The sequence below is a fragment of the Jaculus jaculus genome, chromosome 4, assembly GCF_020740685.1.
Source record: "Jaculus jaculus isolate mJacJac1 chromosome 4, mJacJac1.mat.Y.cur, whole genome shotgun sequence".
Classification (NCBI taxonomy): Eukaryota; Metazoa; Chordata; class Mammalia; order Rodentia; family Dipodidae; genus Jaculus; species Jaculus jaculus.
In genome coordinates, this window is record NC_059105.1 from 162,237,585 (window position 1) to 162,265,578 (window position 27,994).

The 27,994-nt window shown below is 47.9% G+C and overlaps 1 protein-coding gene across 1 annotated transcript; it reads left to right on the forward strand.

Annotated features, from left to right (window-relative positions):
* The first annotated feature begins 1,490 nt into the window (after positions 1 to 1,490).
* Positions 1,491 to 27,992, forward strand: Popdc2 (popeye domain containing 2). The gene is made up of 4 exons (XM_004666850.2): positions 1,491 to 2,115; positions 10,572 to 10,680; positions 21,156 to 21,705; positions 27,627 to 27,992. Exons 1-3 carry the CDS (start codon positions 1,625 to 1,627, stop codon positions 21,660 to 21,662), a joined length of 1,107 nt encoding a protein of 368 aa, XP_004666907.1. The 5' UTR covers positions 1,491 to 1,624; the 3' UTR covers positions 21,663 to 21,705; positions 27,627 to 27,992.
* Positions 27,993 to 27,994: the final 2 nt, after the last annotated feature.

Below are 27,994 nucleotides of genomic sequence, written 5' to 3' on the forward strand. Positions count from 1 at the left end.
CAGGGTGGCCTCGAACTCACGGCGATTCTCCTACCTCTGCCTCCCGAGTGCTGGGATGAAAGGCGTGCGCCACCATGCCCGGCGGCAATGGTATTATTAACCCGGTAGCCAGGATAAATACTCAAGGAGCCTTGTAGAAGCCAGTTACATTTCTTAGTTTAATGCTTGCATTCTCCAGGTTTAATTCTTGGCAGTCCCAAACACATCCCTCAGGCTCATCCTGAAGTTCCGTGAACATCAACAGACAAGGCATCTTAGGAGTGTGGAGCTGGCAGTCATAGAGCAAGGTCTGCATGTCCAGTTACCCTGCACCCCACTTCAGACTAAGTATTAAAGCCGGGTGTGGCGGCACACACCTTTAATCCTAACGCTCGGGAGGCAGAGGTAGGAGGATCGCCATGAGTTTGAGGCCACCCTGAGACGACATAGTGAATTCCAGGTCAGCCTGGGCTAGAGTGAGACCCTACCTCAAAAAACCAAAAAAAAAAAAAAAAAAAAAAGTATGAAGTCTGACCGTCTCAGGTTCAAAGTCTGGCCCTGCCACCTACTCCTTAAGGGCACATGTTACCTTTCTGAGCCTCCGTTTCTTTCAGATCTAGGAGGGCTGTGATGACTGAATACATCATATAAAATGCCCAGGGTAGACCTGGTGCTTACCGGATGTTTACCAGCTAGTTATGATTTGGGAGTCCTAGGCGGGGTGGTGATCTGGGTAGTGGAGAGTGCATTACCATTCATTAACTATCATTGGAGGCAGATATATGCAGAGGAGAGGCGGCTTAGACTTCAAAGGCCTGGGTTACAGAGTTAACTCTGCTGAATGGATGTCAAATTAACGTGGAAGGATGTTTGCGGTGTGTCTTCATGAAATATTTCATGGGGATTTTCCGGTTTTCCCCTGCCAGGACTATTTCTGTTAATAGTCCCATACTTTCCTACTTCGAAGTGTCCTGTTACCTCCGGTGAGCCCGCTAATCCTCCACCGGGAGCTCTGCCCTGTGTCCTATCTATTACAATTTCTGATCACTTCACCCCCTTGACTGCCTCTGTTGACCCAAAGGTCTTATCTTGTCCTCTGAGCGGTATGTTAAGTGCTCTGCCAGCCTGCTGGTGTGCCTGGCCTGTTTTTTCTCAACTGCCAGTACCTCTTGGATTCCAATTCCAAACATGGTAACCCTCTGGGGTCACCCTTTCTTCCGGTGCCAAGAGAGAACGCATTCCAAACGCAGCACAAGTGTGCCTGTCACGCTGGGCAATCCTCATTCTGCTTGGGGACGACACGGGGTGTGTGCCTGCTTCCTCTGGCCCTGCTGAGGTTTCCAGGCTCAGTCTAACTTTCTCTCGGACAAGTTATGTGAAGACTGTCCTAGGAATCCTGGAACCAAGGAAGTTTGCCAGGGGGAACTGCGGGGAGGGAGGAGGGAGAGAGAGAGAGAGGGTGAGTGGGGGGCAACCTAGCTTTTCAATTCCCATGAAGTGGGCTATGTTCCCACAACTATTGGAAGCCTTTCTCCCAGCAGAGGTGGAGTTGGTGGTGAGAAGCCGGAGGTGAGCAGTCCTCCCTGGGAGGACAGATCCCTTCACCTTCAGAGGGTCACATGCGGGGACAGCGTCAGGGCCAAAAATGACCTCCAACAGCAGCACGGTGGGCCAGCTCCTTTGGCATGGCCCAGTGTGCACCAGCTGGAAGCAGGAGCAGGAAGGGGCCATCTACCACCTGGCCAACTGCATCTTGCTGCTGGGCTTCATGGCGGGCAGCGGAGTGTACGGAGGGCTCTACCTTTTCGGCTTCCTGGGCACAGGCTACCTGTGCCACGTGCTGTGGGGCTGGTTTAACGCCTGCGGACTAGACGTGGTTCTCTGGAGTGCCCTGCTGACGGCCGCCTGCCTGCTGCAGCTGGGACACCTGGTGTACCGCCTGCGCGTGGACACCCTCCCCGAGGAGTTCTGCCTCCTCTACAAGACGCTGGGCATGCCCCTGCGGGTGCCCCTGCACACCTACCAGGAGATCATCCGCTGCTGCCACCAGCAAGTCTTGACCCTGGCCACAGAGCAGACCTACGCCGTGGAGGGCGAGACACCCATCAACCAGCTGTCCCTGCTTCTTGCTGGCCGGTAAGCCGCTCCGTCACTGTCACTGGCTGGAATTTCGTTTCGTTTCGTTTTGTTTTGTTTTTCTTTTTCCCCCAGCCCACACTTCTCATTTCCTAGTGTCCGCTTTCCATTTCATGTCCCCTTTCATTGAGAGAAGGATGTGGCAAGTCAAAGAAACCCAAAATAGATTTAATTTTTCTCTAGGAGTGGACTTGCTTCCTCTTTTGTAACATTTTCCAAGAGGAAAGTAGATCATAAGGTATTTTCGATGATGTCAGGAGTGATGGTGCATATGTACTTACTGCTGGGGCAGGGAGGGGAGGTGAACCCAGGCCTGAAATGAACATACACCTACAAACACACACACACACACACACACAGAGAGAGAGAGAGAGAGAGAGAGAGAGAGAGAGAGAGAGAGAGAGATGCATCATACCAGTGTGTGATGATTATGCTACAGCAAGGTTTTTGTGAGCTTTGGAAAACTGACCATTTCAGTAACTTTCTTTTCTCCCATTTGCATTCAGCATTTGCTAAGCACCAACTATGTGCAAGAATAAAGCCAGAACCAGGTCAGATTTCCAGCCACTCCTGTTCCCCAAAGCAACAAGGGAACATATCCCATTCGTGTTGGGCATATCCTATGCCAACCCTGGAGTATAGCTGTCCCGGGCATATCCGGTCCTGTCCGCTTTCCCATTTCCATGATTGGGGACATTCCGCACTGCAAATCTAAGGGCCCATGGTGACAGACAAGTAGTGACGCCCTCACAATTATCTTTGGGGATTTGGAGGAGACACCCACCTCTATGGAACAGTGTTAGACGTTGTGGGTGGTGGTCTCAGTTAGGGCGAGTGGATGCCCTCACTCTAGCTCAGGCTGACCTGGAATTCACTATGTAGTCTCAGGGTGGCCTCGAACTCACAGTGATCCTTCTACCTCTGCCTCTTGAGTGCTGGGATTAAAGGCGTGCACCACCACCTCCGGCTCTTCCTTTTCTTTCTTTTTTTTTTTTTTTTTTGTAAATTAATTTTATTTATTTATTTGCAAGCAGAGAGTGATAGAAGAGAGATAAAGAGAGGAAGTAGGAGAAAAAGAGAGAATGGGCACACCAGGGCCCCCAGCCACTGCAAATGAACTCCAGATGCATGTGCCATTGAACATCTAGCTTTATGTGGTTACCGGGGAATCGAACCTGGGTTGTTAGGCTTTGCAGCAAGCCTTTAACCACTGCACCACCTCTCCAGCCCCCGATGTCTTCTTTATGGTAGCTATACTGTGAGCTCATATAAGAGCGTCTTCCCCAGAAAGGGATGCTTTTCCTAGTATGTTTAGCATCAAAAGTTAGGAATTGGGGCTGGAGAGGTGGCTTAGCTGTTAAGCACTTGCCTGTGAAGCCTAAGGACCCCGGTTCAAGGCTCAATTCCTCAGGACCCACGCTAGCCTCACGTAAGCCTGATACACAAGGGGGCGCAAGTGTCTGTAGTTCGTTTGCAGTGGCTGGAGGCCCTGGTGGGCCCATTCTCTCTCTCTCTATCTGCCTCTTTCTCTCTCTGTCTGTCTGTCACTCTCAAATAAATAAGTAAACATAAAAATAAGTATTTTTTTTTAAAGAAGTTAGGAGCCGGGCATGGCGGTGCATGCCTTTAATCCCAGCACTCGGGAGGCAAAGGTAGGAGGATCGTCCTGAGTTCAAGGCCAGCCTGAGACTACATAGTGAGTTCCAGGTCAGCTTGAGTTAGATTGAAACCCTGCCTTGAAAAACAAAACAAAACAAAACAAAACAAAACAAAAAAGTGACCTTGTGTGCATGCATCACCTTGTGCGTCTGGCTTACATGGGTTCTGGGGAGTCAAGCCTGGGTCTTTAGGCTTCACAGGCAAGCGCCTTAACTGCTGAGCCATCTCTCCAGCCCCATAAATACCTTTGTATCTTTCATTGTATCTTTCTTCTTTCCTTACCTCATTTCCTTTCTTCTATTTTCCCTTGTGCACTTCCCCCCCCCCCTTGGCAGGGGTGGGGAGTGGGGTCTCTCTCTCTCTAGCCCAGGCCGACCTAAAATTCACTCTGTAGTGCAAGACTGGCATCCAGATCACTGCGGTCCTCCTACCACTGCCTCCCAAGCGCTGGGGCTAAAGGAGTGTGCCATCGCACCGGGCTTCCTTCCCCACTTTCTTCAGCTATTTCTCAAGAGTGCTAGGAGGCAGAGATAGGAGTGTCGCTGTGAGTCTGAGGGCAGCCTGGGGCTACAGAATAAATGCCAGGTCAGCCTGAGCTAAGTGAGAACCCACCTTGGGAGAAAAAAAAAGGGGGGGGGAAGTGCTGGGGGCCAACCTCTAAATATTTGTGTTTATACCTATAGAGTAATTGGCTTCTTTTTTAACATCTTTTTATTTTATTTTATTTATTTGCATGCAGAGAGAGAGAGAATGAGAATGAATGTGGGCATACCAGGGCCTCTTGCCACTACAAAGGAATTTCAGGTTCATGTGCCACTTTGTGCATCTTGCTTTATGTGGGCACTGGGGAGTCAAACCTAGGCCATCAGGCTTTGCAAACAAGCCCCTTTAACCACTCTACATTCTCTCCAGTTTCCTTTTCTTAAAAAAATATTTTTATAGGCCGGGCATGGTGGCATACACCTTTAATTCCAGCAGTTGGGAGGCAGAGGTAGGAGGATCACCGTGAGTTCGAGGCCACCCTGAGACTACATAGTGAATTCCAGGTCAGCCTGAGCTAGAGTGAGACCCTACCTCAAAAAACAAAAAACTTTTTTTTTTTTAATCAAGGTCTCCTGCCTCTGCAAAGAAACTCCAGAGGCATCTGGCTCTATGTGGGTACTGGGGATTGAACCAGGGCCTTTAAACTTTACAAGCAAGCACTTACCTTAACTTCTGAGCCATCTCTTCAACCCCTGGAAGCTTCTTTTTGCAGATAGTGATAAATACTGGGGAGATTCAAAACCCATCAAAGTGCTGAGACTAAGTTACTGTTAAGTGCTCAGCACTAAGTGAGACATCTCTCTCACACTATTCAAGGCTCAGAGAACAATGCAGAAGAAACGGGCGGAAAGAATGTAAGAGCTGGAGGATGGAGAGCTAACAAGGTCATCTGGACATGAAGTGGCTCCTGCAATTCACGATCTCACAATGGTTGTCACCTACACCGAAGCTGTACAACTTTGGATCCATCAGCATTCTGTCATGTGTGATGGAGGAAAGAAATGAGACATCATTCTCTTTCTATTTCATTTATTTGAGAGAGAGAGAATGGGTGCACCAGGGCTCCAGCCACTGCAGACGAACTCCAGACACATGCGCCCCCTTGTGCATCTGGCTAACATGGGTCCTGGGGAATCGAACCTGGGTCCTTTGGCTTTGGAGGCAAACATCTTAACTGCTAAGCCATCCCTCCAGCCCGAGACATCATTCTCTGTGGAACTTTGTGGGACTAGTTAGAAATAAGAAGGGGTCCAATGGAAGAGGGGAAGAGGCACAAAGGGTAGTGGAAGGGGTTTATGATCAAAGGACATTTTGAAACTGGTTGTGGTAGTTCATGCCTATAATTCCAGCCCTTGGGAGGCTAAGGTAGAAACATTGCTATGAGTTCAAGGTCAGCCTGGGCTACAGTGAGACCTTGCCTAAAAAAGAAAAGTGGGTCTTAAGTAGATAATGAATGTGTGCCACTTTGGTTAATAATGGACACAGCAGGGCTAGAGAGATGGCTTAGTGGTTAAGGTACTTTCTGACAAAACCAAAGGACTCAGGTTTGATTCCTCAGTACCCACAAAAAGCCAGATGTACAGGGTGGAGCATGCCTCTGGTGTTGATTTGCAGTGGCTGGAGGCCCCAAAGTACCCATTCTCTATCCTCTCTCTCCCCTGTTTCTAACTCTTTAACAAATAAATAAATAAAATATTTTTTAAAAAAATTATGGACATAGCACTTTCATGGAGAAACTAAAAGTATAGTGAGACTGAAAATGGTGGATCTTGCTCTTCTTGGGAGATCAGACAGACTTCAAGTAAAGAGTTAAGCTGAGCTGCTCGGGAAGGGGTCTAGCTGAGGACGGCATATGTAAGTACCCTGAGGTACGGCAACAGAGCATGCCATTTTTCTCTAGAACTTTTCATTACTCAAGGAAGTTCCTGTAGGCAATCTCTATGAAATTTCCTGGTCCTGTAAGAGCAAGCATCTTCCTTCCACCAGAGTGTGGGCTAACTCTGTTCCTGGCTTGGTTTGAACCTCCATCGCCTTCTGCCTTCCTTCTTTAGGTGGTCAGATGATTGGAAATAGCTTTAATGGCTCAGTGATGGACTTTAGTCATTTTTTAAAATAAAATTTTAAAGCCTTATCAATTATTGGAAGTTACAACTATTTCTTTTTTTTTTTAAATATTTTATATTTATTTAACAGAGAAAGAGAGAGAGAGAATGGGAGCTTCAGGGCCTCCAGCCACTGCAAAGAAACTCTAGATGCATGTGTCCCCTTGTGCATCTGGCTAATGTGGGCCCTGGGGAATCGAACCTGGGTCCTTTGGCCTTGCAGGCGAATGCCTTAACCGCTAAGCCATTTCTCCAGCCCGACTTTGGCAATTTGTGCACACATATATCTAGGCACTCGTTAAGTGCAAGACTGAGGAATGCTTATATGCCATTGGCTAGAACTTAACCTTTTGGTTTATACCCTGCTATGAGAATGTAGCCTTGAGCTCTACAGTGTCTGTCCAGTTAAAACTAGAGTGACGTGGAGGAAGAGAAGCAGCAGAGATTCAAAATCATACTGCCATGGCGGATTCCCAGATCTCTGTCCATCCCCATCTTATCTTCTTCTTTTTCTTTAAAACATTTTTATCTTATTTATTTATTTAAGAGAGAGAGAGGAAGAGAACTAGGCAGGTGTAGAGACAGAGAGAGAGAATGGGCGCACCAGGGCCTCCAGCCACTGCAAATGAACTCTAGTTGCATGTGCCCCCTTGTGCATTTGGCTTACGTGGAGAATCAAACCTGGCTGCTTTGGTTTTGCAGGTAAGCGCCTTAACTGTTAAGCCATATCTCCAGCCATGTTTGTTTGTTTTTAGAGGTAGGGTCTCACTCTAATCCAGGCTGACCTGGAAATCACCATGTAGTCTAAGGGTGGCCTTGAACTCACAGCAATCCTCCTACCTCTGTCTCCCTAGAGCTGGGATTAAAGGCATGTGCCACCACACCTGGCTTTTTTTTTTTTTTTAATTTTTTTTTTTTTTTATTTGAGAGAGACAGACACAGAGAGAAAGACAGATAAAGGGAGAGAGAGAATGGGCGCGCCAGGGCTTCCAGCCTCTGCAAACGAACTCCAGACGCGTGCGCCCCCTTGTGCATCTGGCTAACGTGGGACCTGGGGAACCGAGCCTCGAACCGGGGTCCTTAGGCTTCACAGGCAAGCGCTTAACCGCTAAGCCATCTCTCCAGCCCATGGCTTTTTTTGTTTTTTTAATCAGAGAGAGAGAATTGGTTCACCAGGGCTTCCAGCCACTGCACTCAAACTCCAGATGCACACGCCACCTTTTGCGCATGTGCAACCTTGCGAGCTTGTACGTCTGACTTACATGGGATCTGGAAAATCAAATGTGGGTCCTTAGGCTTCACAGGCAAATGCTGTAGTTGCTAGGTCATTTCTCTAGCCACCCCCCCCCTTTTTTTTTTGGTTTTTCGAGGTAGGGTCTCACTGTAGCCCAGGCTGACCTGGAATTCACTATGGAGTCTCAGGGTGGCCTCGAACTCACAGCGATCCTCCTACCTCTGCCTCCTGAGTGCTGGGATTAAAGGCGTGCGCCACCACGCCCGGCTTAAGCCACCCCCTTTTAAAAAAATACTTTTCTTTACTTCTCTGAGAGAGAATGAGCATAGGTGCGCCAGGGCCAGCTGCCTCTGCAGACGAACTCCAGGTGCATGTACCACTTGGTGCTTCTGGCTTCTCATGGGCACTGGGGAATCTTACCGCTTTTCAATAGCTTGTTCATCTTTCAAAACAAGCTGGAACCAAACCCTCCCTGTCCCGTGCCCCTGCATCACAATGACGCTCCTCACCTTGACTCACAGCCGGTTACTTATGTGCCCATGTTTTCCACCAACTGTAAAATCCTCTGAGACAAGGGCCACAGTATACCCATGTGGACATGCCCAGGCATGCAGCAACAAGGTGGCACCGTGAATATCCGGGTAGTCAGCAAAGCTCCAGATGTAACGAAAGGACAGCACACACCCTGTGGACATGTGCACCTCCGAGCTGGCTTTCTTCCTCCTTTCCTTCCCGACAGAGGCACCTTTTTGCCTGGTACAGCTCACATTAAAAGAGAAGGTGGGGCTGGAGAGATGGCTTGGCGGTTAAGCGCTTGCCTGTGAAGCCTAAGGACCCCGGTTCGAGGCTCGGTTCCCCAGGACCCACATTAGCCAGATGCACAAGGGGGCGCACGCATCTGGAGTTCATTTGCAGTGGCTGGAAGCCCTGGTGCGCCCATTCTCTCTCTCTCCCTCTATCTGTCTTTCTCTCTATGTCTGTCGCTCTCAAATAAATAAATAAATAAATAAATAAATTTAAAAAAAAAGAGAAGGTGAAGGGTTGGAGAGATGGCTTAGATGTTAAGGTGCTTGCCTGAGAAGCCAAGGGGCCAGGTTTGACTCCCCAGTACCCACATAAGCCAGATGCACAAGATGGCACATGTGTCTGGAGTTTGTTTGCAGCAGCTGGAGGCCCTGGAATGCCCATTCTCATTCTCTCTCTCTCCTTCCCTTCCTCTCAAATAAATTAAAAAATGGGCTGGAGAGATGGCTTAGTGGTTAAGGCATTTGCCTGCAAAGCCAAAGGACCTAGGTTTGATTCCCTAGGACCCACATAAGCCAGATGCACAAGGGGGTGCATGCAGCTGGAGTTCATTTGCAGTGGCTGGAGGCCCTGGTGTGCCCATTCTCTCTGTCTGCCTCCCTCTCTGTCTCGCAAATAAATAAATAAGTAAAATAAATAAAAATATTAGATATAGATATATTAATTAGAATTCCTAGTTGCAGCCACAGAAAACCTCTCAAGTTACCTAAATCAGGGCTGAGGAGGGCCTTTAAAAACAATACAAGGAGGGCTGGGGAAATGGCTCAGCAGTTAAGGTGCTTACCTGTAACACTTAACGACCCAAGTTTGATTCCCCAGTGACCCATGTAAAAGCACAAGGGGGCGCATGCATCTGGAGTTCATTTGCAGCAGCCAGAGGCCTTGGTGTACCCATTCTCTCTCTCTCTCTCTGTCTGCTGGCTGTGGTGCTATTAATCCCAGCATATGGGAGGTTAGATAGGAGGGTTACTGTGAGTTCAAGGCCAGCCTGAGACTACACAGTGAATTCCAGGTCAGCCTGGGCTATGCTGGGACCCTGCCTTGAAACCAACCAACCAACCAAACAAACAAACAAACAAAAACCCCACAGAAGGATCGCTTATTAAACTCAAAGAAAGCTATATATTTGGGCCTCAGGTTGGAAGAGGAACAAGAACATACTGTACTGGGTATTTTGTATGATTTTAGACTCCTTTTACCACTGCAAATGAACTCCAGACGCGTGCACCCCCTTGTGCATCTGGCTAACATGGGTCCTGGGGAAACGAGCCTCGAACCGGGGTCCTTAGGCTTCACAGGCAAGCGCTTAACCGCTAAGCCACCTCTCCAGTTCTAATTTACTTGATTTTAATGCACGTAAACACATGTGGCAAGTGGACAACTGAGCTCTGGTATAATGGTTTCTGTCCTGGATACACAGGAGGTTCACTGGGGCAGTTTCCAAAGTAAGCCATGTCCACACTCCATCTACAGAGATTCTGGCTTAATTTTGACATAAGGCCCAAGCTTAAGTGAGCTTTTCTTGTTTGTTTGTTTTGTTTGAGGCCTTGGTATACACTGTAGAGCCTGGGCTGGCCTTGAACTCATGGTCATCCTCCTGCCTGGCATTCTGGGAGTGCTGGGATTATAGGTATGAGCCACCCATCCTGGCTTCTCAGTGTTTTTTTTTTTTTTTGGTTTTGTTTTTTGTTTTTATGAGAGAGAGAGAATTGGTGCACCAGACCTTTGGACACTGCAATCAAACTCCATTTGCATGTGGCACCTTGTATGTCTGGCTTACGTGGGATCTGGAGAGTCAAACATGGGTCCTTAGGCTTCATGGCAAGCACTTTAACCGCTAAGCCATCTTTCCAGGCCCCTCAGTGGGTTTTTAAAATGCTCTCCAGGGGTTTAAATCTATAGGCTGGAATTGAGAGCCTTGTGTGGTTAAAAAGGAGACTTCAGGAGACCTCTATGGGTTCCCAGCTTAAGCACTTTCACATTTAAAGGGGCCACTCCTGCTTTGAGCCTTCCCACCCTGTCAGGAGCTGTGCTCATCAGCCGCGTGACTTCCTAGCAGGGTGTCTGAGAAACCACTTCCCCCTCCCACGCAGTCTCTTCTCTCCCTTTCCCAGGGTGCGGGTGAGCCAGGATGGACAGTTTCTACACTACATCTTTCCATACCAGTTCATGGACTCTCCAGAGTGGGAATCGTTGCACCCCACGGAGGAAGGGGTCTTCCAGGTAACAAGGAGCCCACCCCCACGACAGCCCCGCCACACCTGCACGGCTATAACCCGGGGTCCTTGCCTCCTCTTTGCCTCTCTCACATCTTTTTTCTTTTAAATATTTTATGTTTATTTAGGTATTTTGAGAGAAAGAGAGAGAGAGGCAGATAGAGAGAAAATGGGCATGCCAGGGTCTCCAGCCATTGCAAATGCCACCATGTGTATCTGGCTTACATGGGTACTGGGGAATCAAACCTAGATCCTTAGGCTTCACAGGTGAGCACCTTAACCACTAAGCCATCTCCCCAGCCCCTTTTTTTCTTTTAAAGATTATATTATTTATTTATTTATTTTGGTTTTTCGAGGTAAGGTCTCACTCTAACCCAGGCTGACCTGGAATTCACTATGGAGTCTCAGGGTAGCCTCGAACTCACGGCAATCCTCCTACTTCTGCCTCCCGAGTGCTGGGATTAAAGGCGTGCGCCACCATGCCCGGCTTTTTTTTATTTTTTAAAAAATATTTATTTATTTATTTATTTAATCGAGAGAGAAAGAGGCAGAGTGAGAGACAGAAACAGACAGAGAGAGAGAGAGAGAGAGAGAATGGGCACGCCAGAGCCTCCAGCCACTGCAAACGAACTCCAGCTGCATGTGCCCTCTTGTGCATCTGGCTTACGTGGGTCCTGAAGAATCGAACTGGGATCCTTTGGCTTTGCAGGCAAACACCTTAATCGCTTAGCCATCTCTCCTGCCCTCCAGCCCTATTTTTATTTATTTATGAGAGAGAGAGAGATAGAATGGTCCTGGGGAATCAAAACCTGGGTCCTTAGGCTTTGCAGGCAAGCACCTTAATTGCTAAGCCATCTCTCCAGTGGTTTCCCTCCTTTTAAGGTACGGTCTTACTTTAGCCCAGGCTGACTTGGAATTCCCTATGTAGTCTCAGGCTGGCCTCGAACTCATGGTGATCCTCCTACCTCTGCCTCCCAAGTGCTGGGATTAAAGGCCACACCTAAGTCCTCTCTCCTATCTGCCTTTACCCACTGCCATTATGATCCTAGGGCTGAAACCATGACCTGCTGCTCCAGTGGAAGGGGTGTCTGGGCTCCTGGGGAGGGAGGGACAGGGCAAGCTGATGCTGGTCCCTGACAGGCCTGTGTCCAAAACCCTTCTAGAATATTCTACTGTCCACAGGATAAATTCCCCTCTTTTGGGCAACTGAAACCCATTAGTGATCTGGGGCTGCAGCTGCTGGGCTCCCTTCCTCGTACATTTGTGCTCCGGCTCTCTGTGCTGAATGCTAGTACTTCCTAAACACACTCTTTTTTTTTTTTTTAATTTTATTTATTTATTTGAGAGCGACAGACACAGAGAGAAAGACAGATAGAGGGAGAGAGAGAGAATGGGCACGCCAGGGCTTCCAGCCTCTGCAAACGAACTCCAGACGCGTGCGCCCCCTTGTGCATCTGGCTAACGTGGGACCTGGGGAACCGAGCCTCGAACCGGGGTCCTTAGGCTTCACAGGCAAGCGCTTAACCGCTAAGCCATCTCTCCAGCCCCTAAACACACTCTTTTGATGTGCCACTCCACGCCTTGACCCCGCAGTGCCCTCTCTCTAAATTACATTGCCTTTCTAGACAGATACTGTGGCCCCCTCACTCCTCCGTGAAGACTGCCAATGCCACCTCCCAGCCTCCACCCCCGTAGTTTTCAGCCACCTCCTGCCTGCCAGGGCACCTCCTTCTGTTTCTGCCAACCGTGCACACGTCACTTCTCTGTCCTGAAGATCTGGGCCCTTCCAGTCTTCCACACACGGCAACTCTTTGAAGTGAAAACTGGGTCTGTCCCTCTCCCTCTCCTTCCCCCCCCGCCAACACCTTGCTCCAAAAGATATCGCAGAAAGCACGGCAGATGTTCAATAAAGGTTTGTTGGGCCAGGTGTGGTGGCGCACGCCTTAAATGCCAGCGCTCGGGAGGCAGAGGTAGGAGGATCGCTGTGAGTTCGAGGCCACCCTGAGACTACATGGCGAGTTCCAGGTCAGCCTGAGTTATAGTGAGACCCTACCTCGAAAGACAAAACAAACAAAATTGTTGAACTGCCTTGTCAGTAAGCAGTTGGTGTCTGCGAGAAGTCTTAGAGCACTCACATCCATGTCCCAAGGGGGAACCTGGCCCTCAGCCCCTGCTCTCCGCCAGTCCTTCTGACTTGTTGTTCTTTCTTTCTTTATTTATTTAAGAGCAACAGAGAGACGGAGGGAGAGAGAGAGAATGGGTGCTCCAGGGCTTCCAGCCACTGCAAACGAACTCCAGACGTGTGCGCCCCTTGTGCATCTGGCTAACGTGGGTCCTGGGGAACTGAGCCTCGAACCAGGGTCCTTAGGCTTCACAGGCAAGCGCTTAACCGCTAAGCCATCTCTCCAGCCCCCGACTTGTTGTTCTGGATGACTGAGCAGCTAGCTGGTTGCAGGCACCGCAGGTCACATTGCCTCACTGATCCACACCGGTTGGATTGGCTATCGTTGTGACTCTACTTGACAGACGAGGAATCTAAGGCCCTAAGACATCAGGTCAATTCAGCCAGAAAGCAAAGCCAAGTAGCAGTGTGAATCGGCTGTTCCGTTCTTTTCCAGAAATGGAAGGACCACCGGAAGAGTGGAGTTTATATAGACATCCTCCCCTCCCCTTAGGAACTCTCCTCCACTGACAGTTGGCAGGAATCTGTGTGTTTCCCGCCACTTCTACCAGGGGCTCCCCTAGGCTGCATATGAACCAATCCCTGAACAGACACATACTAGACAGTGCCACTGGCCGGGCCGGCTCCTGTCCCCACCCAGGCACTTGGCTTGGTGGTGATAGAGGCCGAGAGGCACTCTTGATCCCATTTCTAGGACCACCAAACACTGACCCCCTCCAATCCCATTCCCATGCCTGCCCGTGCCTACTCTCTCTGCCCAGCCCAGCAGTGTCTTCAATGCCAAGGAGGGCTGATTGGCTCTGCCGAAATAGACGGTGACGCTGACAGGAGCAGGTGAGCGTGTCCACATCCTTCCCTGACCATGCTCCAAAGGACGGGCTGTAACCCCAGTTGGCCTCAGCCTGGAATGTAAGACCGCTCATGTTCCTCTCCTTCCTATTTTTAGCGTGTGCCCCCTTTGGAAGCAGCGGGATGCACACACTCGCCGTGGGCTGTGTGAAGTCCCATTTCCTCTTTGCAAATGTCAAGTAGTAAGTAGTTCACCCTGACGTTGGCCTTTCGCCTTTGTTGACTGCAAGAACGGTACTCGGCGGCTGCCTGAAGCAGGAGCCACACCGTTTAACCCAAATCAATCAACATTTTATCATAGCGCTCAGAAGGCCAGTTATGGCACCATCTGCTAACTGGTGCTATGACACTGTCATTAGTCACCAAGTAGATCAGTCCGGAGCTTCCCCCTGAAAACTACTTATTCATCAACCTACATCCTGTTTACCCAAGTCCTTTTTATATATGTTCTCATTTAATCCCTTCAACCAACCTCTAAGGTGAGTGTTAAAGAAAAAGCTAGATACTCGTCTGAACTTTCTTTTAAAAAAATTTTTTTTGTTTATTTTTATTTATTCATTTTGACAGCGACAAACAGAGAGAGAAAGAGGCAGAGAGAGAGAAAGAATGGACATGCCACGTCCTCCAGCCACTGCAAAAGAACTCCACACACGTACGCCCCCTTGTGCATCTGGGTAACGTGGGTCCTGGGGAATCGAGCCTCGAACTGGGGTCCTTAGGCTTCACAGGCAAGCACTTAACCACTAAGCCATCTCTCCAGCCCCGTCTGAACTTTCTTGCGGCTGGCCCTGTATGCATGTAGAAAGCAGACTTCTGGAGCACCTTTGCAGAAGAATTTTATAAAGAACACAAGAAAGTGACGAGAGGTTGTTTTGCAACAAACAAAAGATTGACGGGCTGGAGAGATGGCTTAGGAGTTAAGGTGCTTGCCTGCAAAGCCAAAGGACCCAGGTTCAATTCCCCAGGACCCACATAAGCCAAATGCAAAAGGGAGCACATGCATCTGAAGTTGGTTTACAGAGGCTGAAAGCCCTGCCATGCCCATTCAAATAAAAATAAATTAAAAAAAAAGATTGATCATCTTCATTTGATTCATTCATTCATAGTAACCACTAACACATCCATAAACAGCACAAGGCCAGGCTTGGTAGCCAGCACTTGGAAGGCAAAGGTAGGAGGATGGATGTAAGTTCAAGGCCAGCCTGGGATTACAGAGTGAGAGGCCAGGTGAGCCTGGGCTAGAGTGAGACTGCACCTCAAAAAACCAACCAAACAAAAACAAATGAACAGCCACAGTTCCTGCCCTTGTGCAACTTAAACACTAGTGGGAGAGACAAAAAATAAACCTTATGGGCTGGAGAGATGGCTTAGCGGTTAAGCGCTTGCCTGTGAAGCCTAAGGACCCCGGTTCGAGGCTCAGTTCCCCAGGTCCCATGTTAGCCAGATGCACAAGGGGGCGCACGTGTCTGGAGTTCGTTTGCAGAGGCTGGAAGCCCTGGCGCGCCCATTCTCTCTCTCTCCCTCTATCTGCCTTTCTCTCTGTGTCTGTCGCTCTCAAATAAATAAATAAAATTAAAAAAAAATAAATAAAATAAACCTTAAACAGAATGATAACTAAATCATATAGGCTAGAAGATGATAACCGCTAATTTAAAAAATAACATACAAGGCCGGGCGTGGTGGCGCACGTCTTTAATCCCAGCACTTGGGAGGTAGAGGTAGGAGGATTGCTGTGAGTTCGAGGTCACCCTGAGACTATAGAGTGAATTCCAGGTCAGCCTGAACTAGGGCGAAACCCTGTTTTGGAAAACCGAAAGTAAAAATAAAATAAAATAAAAAGAATAACATTGAGAAGTGTAAGGTTGCAGTTTTAAACAGGTGTTTGTGGAAGTTCTTGTTTAACAGGTGCTGTCTGAGCCAAGGCCTGAGAGAAGTGATGGTGGTTCCCTATGAGACAGAGCACAGATCAAATCCTGAGGCAGGGCTAGGGCTTTTGACATCCAGAAAGGAGAGCTCCTGGAATGGAGGCAGGGAGGGAGAATCGAGTAGGAGAGGAAGTGGCCGAGGTGACGGGGTACCAGGTGATGTCAGAGCATATGTTTTCTAGATAGAGCCCTAACGGTATCATCCCAATACGTCGGATGTAATATGAGAGAGGGAGAGACAAAAAGAATCTATATGAATTGCCAGGCATGGTGGCGCACGCCTTTAATCCCAGCAGCAGAGGTAGGAGGATCGCCATGAGTTCAAGGCCACCCTGAGACTACATAGTGAATTTCAGGTCAGCCTGAGCTATAGTGAGAACCTATCTTAAAAAAGCAAAAAGCAGGGCTGGAGAGATGGCTTAGCGGTTAAGCGCTTGCCTGTGAAGCCTAAGGACCCCGGTTCGAGGCTCGGTTCCCCAGGTCCCACGTTAGCCAGATGCACAAGGGGGCGCATGCGTCTGGAGTTTGTCTGCAGTGGTGTGAGGCCCTGGCGTGCCCATTCTCTCTCTGTCCCTCTCTCTGCCTCTTTCTCTCTCTGTTGCTCTCAAATAAATAAATAAAAATGAACAAAAAAAAATTTAAAAAAAAAGTTTAAAAAAAAAAAAGCAAAAAGCAAAAAAAAAAAAAGAATCCATAAGAATTAATCAGAAAAGACTAAGGCGCTGCCTGAGCAGCTAGTAGGATGGAGTGACAGGGAATGCTGCAGGTAATGCTGGCCTGGAGGGAGTAGACACTCAGCCTGGAATGTTCTGCGTCCACCTCATCTATGGACGGTGTAGCGGAGATGCTGCGTAGGTCTGAAATTCAGAAATGAGGTCTTCTGAACTTGAGACGTAAGTTTGGTAACTGGTTGATACTTAAAGAAAATACTTAAAGCCAGTGACTGAGATAAGATCACCTAGTAAGTGTGGGCAGAGAAGGAACTCAGAAACGGATCCTCTTGCGTCAAGAAGTTGAGAAAAAGAGGACGTGGCGAAGGAACCTGGGAACTAGAGATTAGGAGATTGCCCAGGAGCCCGTGGCATCCTGGGGACCATGAGAGGGGAGTGTGTCAAAGGGGAGGGGCCGGGCATCCAGCAGCTGATCTGCGGACACAGCAGCTGAGCGATGCTTGGGGATCCTGGGCAGGAACAATGCTTGTAGCCCAAAGCCTGAATGGTTTAAGAACAAGTGAGAAGATGGGATATTGGACACACTTTTCTTTCTGTGGATTTTTGCTAAAAAGAAACAAATGAATGAGACCATGAAAGGGAAGAAAAGGGTTTTCATACCTTGCTTTTTAAAAAAGGGAAGCAGGGCTGGAGAGATGGTTTAGCAGTTAAGGCGCTTGCCTGCGAAGCCTAAGAACTCACATTCAATTCTCTAGATCCACATGAGGCAGACAGACACACAATGACGTAAGTGCCCAATGTCACACGTGCACACAAGGGGGCGCATGCAACTGGAGTTGGATTGCAGTGGAGGGAGGCCCTGCTGTGCCAATTCTCTCCCTCCCTTCCTCTCTCTCTCCCTCTGTCTCTCTCCCACGTAAAAGATAAAAAAGGCTAGTCTGTTGGGTTTGCCTCAAAAAAAAAAAAAAAAAAAGCAGCAACAGAACTTGCGTGGGAACACCCAAGCCCTCTGTGTTTGGCTTAAATACATTGTTTTCTTCCAAATCAGCTCTTCCTCAAACACACCTGCTCAGGTTTGGCACCGATATCTTGTCTGGAAAATTGTTGGTCAGGAAATCTAAGGCATAGGCCATGGCAAATTGTGACAACTGCTTCTTCTACTGTTGGTAATGGACAGCTTTGAGTTATCCGCAGAATTCTCTGTCAGGAGGCAGTGTGCCCAGCCAGACATGGTTAATAATTTGTCTGATGTCACAGAGCTGGTAAAGGAGTCAAGCTAAAAACAGGAACCAGGGCTGGCGAGGTGGCTTAGCGGTTAAGACACTTGCCTACAAAGCCAGAGGACTCAGGTTCAGTTCCCCAGAACCCATGTAAACAAGATGCACAAGGTGGCACATGCGTCTGGATTTCGTTTGTAGAGGATAGAGGCCCTGGTATACCCATTCTCGTTCTCTCTCTGCCTCTTTCTCTCCCAAATAAATAAATAAAAACCAACCAACCAACCAAACAAACAAACAAACAAACAAAAAAAGCAGAAACCAGCATCTGGCTGCTGTGTCTACCTGGTATGGTTTGAAATGCCTAACCAAAAGCTTTTTTCTCTCATGAAATGTTTTTCTGTTGATGACTAGACCCTAGCTACCCCAATATACTGTCCCTCTCTATTCTTTGTTTGTTTTCTTTGTCTTTTTTGCCCCCTGTGCTGGGGGTTAAAACTAGGACCTTGTAAGTGGTAATCAAGTACTTTATCAATGAACTATATCCCTAGAACACTTTTGTAAACTTTTTACTTTGAGAGTCCTTTTACTCTGGCCCTGAACTCACTGTGTGTAGCCCAAGTTGGCCTTGAACTTGCTAACCTCCTGCCCCAGCCTCCTCAGCTGGAATGACAATACTGGACTGTGGGGGTTTGATTCAGGTGTCCCCCATAAACTTAGGTGTTCTGAATGTCAGGTTCCCAGCTGATGGAGATTTGGGAATTAACTTCTCCCGGAGACGGTGTGTTGTTGGGAGTAGGCTTATGGGTGTTATAGCCAGTGTCCCCTTGCCAGTGTTTGGCACACGCTCCTGTTGCTATTGTCCACCTTATGTTGGCCAGGGGGTGATGTCCACCCTCTGTTTGTGCCATCGTATTCCCTGCCATCATGGAACTTCCCCATCAAGCCTGTAAGGCAAAATAAACCTCTTTTTCCCACAAACTGCTCTTGGTTGGGTGATGTCTACCAGCAATGCGAACCTGACTGCCACAGTAAAGTGGTACCAGGAGTGGGGTTGCTGCTAGACACCTGTGTGGCTTTGGCCTCTTGGAGCTGATTTTCAAGAGGAATGTGGAAGGACTTGAAACTTGGCCTAAGAGATGCCTTGCAGTGCTGTAAGTACAGCTTGATGGACTATTTTGGTCACAGTTGAAAGACCTGAATGCACAGTAAGAACTATGGACTGTGAGGTTTGGCTTCTGAGGGTGAGAAAGAGCTTTGATTGGACTGGGCTAGCAGTTTGTGTGAAGCTTGCTGTTATGCCTTGGTTGTGAGAAGTTATGCATGGTTGCTTTTCATAGAAATGAACTGGTGTGAGCAGAGGGATATGGCTCAGAAAGAAAAATCTTTGGGTGAACTACTGTCTGTTCAGCTGCAATTGAGAAATTACAGCCTTTGAGATTGGGCCAGCTGACCTGCACTGGGGCAACAGGAAGAATGTAAACTTTTTTGGAAGGGCCTGAGTGCTCAAGGAGTGTCCTGTTCTTTCAAAGTCTGCTTTATTCCCCCCTGGATTAACAAATTGGCACCCAACCTGGTATTGTGGAAATGCAAGAAAGAGAGGGTCATTGAGTTTGCAACACGGTCTTGTGTTTTGGAAATGGCCATGGGCAGTGTGAAGCAGGTTTGCTGGTTGCCTGCATGGAGACCCCATGGGGCCATGAGGATGAACCATGGGTTGCAGTGGAGACCAACTGAAGATGCCTGGACCACGAGATGGCTGCCAAGGAGAGCTGCTGGCCCAGGATGAAGTTTGCCAGGACTGTGAGTAGCCTAACTGGAGAGGTGGAATTGGACTACTAGAGACTTATTGCTGTTTAGAATTATCGGACTTGGAGACTTGTTACTGGCTAGAGTGGCTGGACTTGGAGACTTGTTACTGGCTAGAGTGTTTGGACTTGGAGCTACAGAGTTTGGTATTTGCCCTGTTTAAATTTTTTTGTTTTATGTTTATTTATTTATTTGAAAGTGACAGAGAAAGAGGCAGAGAGAGAGAGAGAGAAAGAGAGAGAGAGAGAGAGAGAGAGAATGGGCACGCCAGGGCCTCCAGTCAATGCAAACGAACTCCAGACGCATGTGCCCCTTGTGCATCTGGCTAACGTGGGTCCTGGGGAATTGAGCCTCGAACCCTGGTCCTTCACAGGCAAGCACTTAACTGCTAAGCTATCTCTCCAGCCCTGTTTGCTCTGTTTAAATCATGTATTACTTGAATATTTCTTTGCTATGTCCAATGCCATCTTTTGTATTATGAGTGTTTATTCCATGCCATTATGGGTATTTTTGAGTTTTTTTTTTTGGTATTATGGCTCAGTGAAAAGATCTTGGACTATGGGGATGTTTGAACATCATTGGGATGTACCTCTGCCTCCTGAGTGCTGGGATTAAAGGCTTGCTCCATCACACCTGGCTCTCTTCTTTTTAATTTTAATTTAATTTAATTTATCTTGGGGGGGATTTTGAAGGTAGGGTTTCACTCTAATTCAGGACCTGGAATTCACGATGTAGTCTCAGGGTGGCTTCAAACTCACAGTGATCCTCCTACCTCTGCCTCCCAAATGCTGGGATTAAAGGCGTGAGCCACCACACCTGGCTTCTGTTGTTCTTTTTTTTTTTTTTTTTAAATTTATTCATTTATTTGCAAGAGTGAGAGTGAATGAATGAGAAAACGAATGAGAATGGGTACATCAGGGCTTCTTGCTGCTGTAAGCAAATTTCAGATGCATGTGCCATTTTGTGCATCTGACTGTAACTAGGTATTGGGAAATCAAATCTAGGCCAGCAGACTTTGCAAGCAAGCACTTTTAATTCATGAGCTGTCTTCCTTCTTTTATTATTATTATTATTATTATTATTAATTTTTTGATTTTTCGAGGTTGGGTCTCACTCTATCCCAGGCTAACCTGAAATTCACTAGGTAGTCTCAGGGTGGCTTCGAACTCATGGCGATTCTCCTACCTCTGCCTCCCAAGTGCTGGGATTAAAGGCATGCACCACCACGCCCAGCTCTATCTTCCTTCTTTAAAAAAAAAAAAAATTATTTACTTGAGAGAGAGAGAGATTGAGAGAGAATGGGCACACCAAGGTCTCTAGCAACTGAAAACGAAATCCAAACACATGTGCCACCTTGTGCCTCTGGGTTTCATGGGTATTGGGGAATCCATCCTGGGTCCTTGGGCTTTGAAGACAAGTGCCTTAAGCACTAAGCCATCTCTCCAAGCCCTCATCTTCCTTCTTTATCGTTAAAATGAATAGTCACCAGGTTGACATCTGTCCAGCCCATTAGGAAGCCCCCCCCCTGCCCCTCCGATCACTAGACTCGAATCTTTTGCAGATGCGCAGCCATAGAATGTAAAAACCCAGGAAATAGGCTATGGAAACAGGTTCCAGAAGGTGAGAGGTGAGTGGCTAGAGGGGCTGAGCCCAGCATCCTGACACAGGAGACCTACCTATCAGTGCACGCAAGTGGAAGGCAGTCCCTGGACCTCCGTGGGAGGCCACTGGGGAATTCGGAAATGAAAGAAGTCCCTTATTGGTGTGCAAGCAGGATGCATGTATTCTAGTGTGAACCTTCTCTCTCTGCTCCTGACCCCCCCTCCCAGGTCACTCTGACCGCAGAGACTGAGTGTAGCTACATCTCCTGGCCCCGGAAAAGCCTGCATCATCTTCTGGACAGAGAGCGGTACATCTCGGGCCTCTTCTCCGCCCTGCTGGGCTATGACATCTCGGAGAAGCTGTACACCCTCAATGACAAGCTCTTTGCTAAGTTTGGGCTGCGCTTTGACATCCGTCTCCCCAGCCTCTACCACGTCCTGGGTCCCTCAACCTCCGATGGAGGCCTAGAGTCTGAGAAGGACGATCAAGAAAACTGTGAGCCAGCCATGTCGCCTGCAGAGGCTCTCCCCACCTCTGCCCAGCCCACACCCTCTGTGACTTCCTCTCCAAGTGCCACCAGCCTTCCCGCACCTCTGCCCCGGGCCAGGATGTCAAGGCCCGACAGCAGCGTCCTGGGTGAGGACTCCACCAGCCTGGTGCTGGAGGATTTTGAGGAGGTGTCGGGATCAGAGTCGTTTATGGACTACAGGAGTGACGGGGAGTACATGAGGTGAGGGCAGAACTCACCCGGGCACGCCCATCGCCTCGGGACCCCACGTAAGTAACCCATGCGCCAATGCCACCTGCTCCTTCCAGAAGCTTGCGAGGACAAACGCCACTTGGACAGAGCTCCTGTCCGAGCAACGGCCAGCAAGTGACATTAACCCAGGGGTCAGGTGCTTGCATGGCATGAAGGAACCTTCTAAACTCACTCATGACTAGCTGTGGCTGCATTGTGGAGATAAACTGTTGATATTGAGCAGGCAGGTGGGTTGCTAATGTTTTCTTTTTCTTTTTTTCAAGGTAGGGCTTTGTTCTAGCCCAGGCTGACCTGGAATTCACTATGTAGTCTCAGGGTGGCCTCGAACTCACAGCGATCCTCCTACTTCTGCCTCCTGAGTGCTGGGATTAAAGGCATGATCTACTACACCCTGCTGATTTTTTTCTTCTTTCCTTTTCTTTCCCACCTTCCTTCCTTCCTTCCTTCCTCCTTCCTTCCTTCCTTCCTTCCTTCCTTCCTTCCTTCCTTCCTTCCTTCCTTCCTTCCTTCCTTCCTGTCTTTCTTTCTCTCTCTCTCTTTCTTTCTTTCTTTCTTTCTTTCTTTCTTTCTTTCTTTCTTTCTTTCTTTCTTTCTTTCTTTCTTTCTTTCTTTCTTTCTTTGGCAAGACTGTGCTAGTAGTAAGGCCACTGCTGGGGTTAAAAATTTTATTTGTGGCCGGGCATGGTGGTGCACACCTTTAATCCCAGCACTTGGGAGGCAGAGGTAGGAGGATCGCCGTGAGTTCGAGGCCACCCTGAAGCTACATAGTGAATTCCAGGTCAGTCTGAGCTAGAGCGAGACTCTACCTCGAAAAAAAATAAATTATTCGTGGCATGTGTTTATATGGAAAAGAACACTGCATGTTTCGCTTCCTCCGGATTGTCTTCCCGGCATGCGCACAGTTCTGGGAAGGAGCTGTGACTCGACCAAGACTAGGCAGGAATCTGTTGAAATCATTTTAAAGAGGTCCGTGATCGCAGGAAAACATTGGCATATTGTTTGCCCCTTGCCCAGAGGACGGCGTGCGGTGCCCCCGCAGAGGACTCCGCGCTGCTCTGATTAAACATTTCCGTGGCACGCAGGTGGAGGACAGCCTGGCTTTCCCCAGCAACCACATGCGTGGGTGATGTGCTGGGCCTGGACCTGGGTGGCCTCACGGTTCTGGCAGGATTTCCCTCCCCGGAGAATGTACCAGAAAGGCCACCCTCTAGTTCTGGGAAGCTGCCTGCATGTTTCCCCCTGTCTGTTCTCACAATACTGTGACATTTTTCCTCTGGGCTGTACCCAACCATGGTGGATGCCCGGCTTTTCCTGAGGAAAATCCCACCCTCCTCAACATGGAAGGCATTTCATTTATATATTTTTATTTTTAAAAATTAATTTTTTTATTAACAACTTCCATGATTGTAAACAATGTCCCATGGTAATGCTCTCCCTCCCCCCACTTTCCCCTCTGAAACTCCACTCTCCATCATAGCCCCTCCCCATCTCAATCAGTCTCTCTTTTATTTTGATGTCATCATCTTTTCCTCCTCTTATGATGGTCTTGTGTAGGTAGTGTCAGGCACTGTGAGGTCATGGATATCCAGGCCATTTTGTGTCTGGAGGGAGCACGTTGTAAGGAGTCCTACCCTTCCTTTGGCTCTTACATTCTTTCCTCCACCTCTTCCACATTAGACCCTGAGCCTTGGAAGGTGTGATAGAGATATTTCAGTGCTGAGCGCTCCTCTGTCACTTCTTCACAGCACCATGATGCCTTCTGAGTCATCCCAAAGTGACTGCCATCTGAAAAGAGAAGGTTCTCAAGTGAGAGTAGCATTATGAACATTAAGAGAAGTGTTATTGGGCAGTTTGATGAGCATAGTATATACATTTAGCCAGATAGCAGCAGACGTCATACCCCTAGGGTTTTTTGAGGTAAGGTCTCTGGTCCAGGCTGACCTGGAATTAATTCTGTAGTCTCAGGGTGGCCTTGAACTCTTAAACTCACGGTGATCCTCCTACCTCTGCCTCCTGAGTGTTGGGATTAAAGGCGTGTGGCACCCCTGAGAAACTCTCCCACTGAGAAAAGCCTCCATGAAATGAATGAGGGAATATATTTTACACACACACACACACACACACACACACACACACATATATATATATATAAATTTATTTATTTATTTATTTATTTATTTATTTGAGAGAGAGAGAGAAAGGGTGTGTCAGGGCCTCTAGCCACTGCAAACAAACTCCAGATGCATACGCCACCTTTCTGCATCTGGCTTACATGGGTACTGGGGAATTGAACCTGGGTCCTTCGGCTTTGCAGACAAGCGCCTTAACTGCTTAGCCATCATTCCAGCCCTGGAATATATATGTTTTTAGAAAAACCAAGTCACATCAATGATAAAAGGAGCAAGAAAGGTAAATGTTACCAGGACAGAAACTTGGTTTTATAAATCCAGAATGTGTTATTTCCTAGAGTAATTCCAAGGCTCTGAACCCTCTGTGACTTCACTGCCTCCCTCTGTTTGCCCAGTTGTCTCTCAATGTCCTTCCCACCACACAGCTTCTATCCACCTTCCCGCTCTGTCACCCTCGGTGCTGAGAAGTAATAAATAAAATATTTTTAAGAAAATTTTTAAAAATGTAATCAGGGCTGGAGAGATGGCTCAGCAGTTAAAGTGTTTGCCTGTAAGGCCTAAGGACCGAGGTTCAATTCCCCAGGACCTACATAAGCCAGATGCACGATGCGGTGCATGTGTCTGGAGTTCATTTGAAGTGGCTAGAGGTCCTGGCATGTCCATTCTCTCTCTCTGCTTGCAAATATATAAATAACAATAAAATAGAATATTTATAGCCTGGTGTGGTAACACACACCTTTAGTCCCAGCACATAGAAGGCAGAGGTAAGAGAATTGGCATGTGTTTGAGGGCAGTCTGAGACTACATAGTGAAATCCAGAGTGAGACCCTATCTCAGGGGGGAAAAATCAAATTGGGGCTGGGCCTGGAGAAGATGGTTTAGCAGTTAAGGCATTTGCCTGTGAAGCCTAGGACCCAGGTTCAGTTCCCCAGTACCCATGTAAGCCAGATGCACAAGGTGGCACATGGGTCTGGAGTTCGTTTGCAGTAGCTGGAGGCCCTGGTGAGCCCATCTTCAATCTCTATCTGCTTTTCTCTCCTTTCTTTTTAATTTTTTTTTGTTCACTTTATTTATTTATTTGAGGGCAACAGAGAGAGAAAGAGGCAGAGAGATAGAGAGAAAGTGGGCCCAGCCCCTGCAAACGAACTCCAGATGCATACACCCCCTTGTGCATCTGGCTTACGTGGGTCCTGGGGAGTCAAACCTGGGTCCTTTGGCTTTGCAGGCAAGTGCCTTAACAGCTAAGCCATCTCTCCAGCCCACCAATTTTGTTTTTGCTTTCATCTTGTCCTGAAAAGTGTTGTGATTTGAAAAGATCTGTCATACTGTATTCACGCTCTTTTGGTCAGAAGGAGAACGTAGGTAGCTGCCGCAGTGGGTAAAAAGCACCTCTAATTTCCGTCATATTGTTTAAATAAAGAAACAATGGAAAGGTTACAGTATAGAGGCAAATTGTCTTTCAGTGAAGGGTCCTGTGACAATTGGTATCCTTCTCATGGGAAAACAAATGACTTTAAGGCTGAAGGTTATCAGGATTTCAGCAGAGTATTAATAACAGATGGCTCATGGGATAGTGTGTTACTCACTATTTGAAGAGCTTAAGCAGGAGGCCAGAAGAAATGTTTGTGTAATGCCACAAAGTGATTCAGGTTCTGGGACAAGGATGCCTTTGATTACCACTGGTAAGGTGACATATATATATATATATATATATATATATATATATATAAATATATATATATTTACTTATTTATTGATTGATAACTTCCATGATTGTAAGCAATATCCCATGGTAATTCCCTCCCTCCTCCCCTTTGAAACTCCATTCTCCATCATATCCCCTCCCCCTCTCAGTCATTCTCTCTTTGATTTTGATGTCATGATCTTTTCCTCCTCTTATGACGGTCTTGTGTAGGTAGTGTCAGGCACTGCGAGGTCATGGATATCCAGGCCATTTTGTGTCTGGAGGAGCACACTGTAAGGAGTCCTGCCCTTCCTTTGGCTCTTACATTCCTTCCACCACCTCTTCCGCAGTGGACTGGCAAGGTGCTTGCTAACTCTGCCATGCTCTAAGAGCTCCCACCCTGCCCCTGGCCACCCTCAGGAGCAGAACGGGGCTGTGGTGCCTCTGTCTACCTTACTGGGTTGCTATGGGATCATTGAGATTATGTGTATAATGGCTGTCTGGAAGTTGTAAAACACTGGTGGAATGTATGATATAGCTTAAAATTCTCTTGTGGGTAGAATTGGAATTGACAGTTCTCTTCCTCTCTGTTCTCCACCCCGTCACTCCATTCTCTTTCCAGTTCCCCCAGTTTGCCTTTCCAGGCATGGTGGCAGCTGCGAGAACCCTCAGATAACAGAAGGAGCAGCCTCAGTAGAGGCCTCGAGTGGACATGTTCAGCTCCTTGACTTCTGATTCCTTAAGAGACAGATCTGTCATGCTATATTCAGGCTCTTTCGGTCAGAAGGAAAACTTTGGTGGCTGTCACTGTGGGTAAACAGCATTTTTGTCACAGGACCACCAGAAAGACTCCTGCTCTTGAACCGGGCCTGGAAGGCTCTGGAGTGTCCAGCAGAGGCTGGCCTGCTGACCAGAGGCTCCCTGTGACAATCAAGTGCAAAGCAGTGGGTCCTTATGCTCTCAGGTCCTTCTTTTACTTCTGTTCTATAGGTCTCATTTTCCTACCCATCTGTCTGTGGAGAGAAGAAACAGTTGTTTTCCAGAGCCTAACATATTTCAAAGCAAGTGTTTGGTCTTTTTCCTTAGCTCATCTATTAGGGCTAGTAGAAAGTAGTGTCCTTAGCCAGGTATGGTGGTGCAGATCTTTAATCCCAGCGCTTGGAAGGCAGAGGTACGAGGATTGCTGTGAGTTCGAGGCCACCCTGAGACTGCATAGTAAATTCCAGGTCAGCCTGGGCTAAAGAGAGACCCTACCTTAAACAAAAACAAAAAACAAAACAACAAAAGAATGTAGTGTTCTTTGTATGGATGATTCATAGGAAGCCACAGAAATCAATCTTCTGGTCTCCTCATCTACACAGTAAGACCACTCCACAATGGACTTGCCTAATATCCTAGAATAACAGGATTCAAAGGCACACTGTCCCTACAGTCAGGTATTGGGTACAGTTAAAATTGGGCATTTGTGTACCGGATGTGGTGGTGCACGCCTTTAATCCCAGCACTCGGGAGGCAGAGGTAGGAGGATCGCCGTGAGTTCAAGGCTACCCTGAGACTACATAGTGAATTCCAGATCAGCCTGGGCTAGAGTGAGACCCTACATCGAACCCCCCCCAAAAAAGAATGGGCATTTGTGGACTGGAGAGATGGCTTAGTGGTTAAGATGCTTGCCTGTGAAGCCTAAGGACCCAGGTTCAATTCCCTAGGACCTATATAAGCCAGATGCACAAGGTGGCGCATGCACCGGAAGTTTGTTTACAATGGTTAGAGGCCCTACTGCATCCATTCTCTCCCTCTCTCTCTGCCTATTCCTCTCAAATAGAGAAATCAAATATACACATATATTTTAAAATGGGCATTTGTAAGAAAATAAAGGTCGGGTGTGGTAGTGCATGCTTTTAATCCTAGCACTCGGGAGGCAGAGGTAGGAGGATTGCCATGAGTTCAAGGCCACCCTGAGACTATAGAGTGAATTCCAGATCAGCCTTACCTAGAGTGAGACCCTACCTCAAAAAACAAACAAACAAATAAATAAAATAAAATAAAAACCCTAAAAGAATACCGTGAAACCAGGCAAGCCCTCTGGAGCCCTATGCTGACATCCTCTCTCTTTCTCTTTCCACAGCTTCTATGACAGCTCTCCGAAGCTCCCCTCAAGTTAGGTCCAGGGGACAGGCCCCTTTGGTTCCAATCCATACCCCTGAACTTTAAGGACCACTGGGCTGTTGTCTCTGCAGCCAAGAGTTCTATTTTTCACGTTCACTGAATGGTCACTTGGACACACACCTCTCCTCTCGCCCACTGGAAAATTCTGGGACAAGATGGGAATGAACAGAGGGTACCAGCACTGCCGCTATCCAAAGTGACATGGGAAGACTCACCCTCATGGGCCTTGCTCCGAGTTCGAAGCTGGACTCCATCCTTTATGGCCTGCAGAACCTTGGTGTGTTTCTTACCTCTGCGCCTAATCTGTCTGTCTGCAAGCCCACCCAG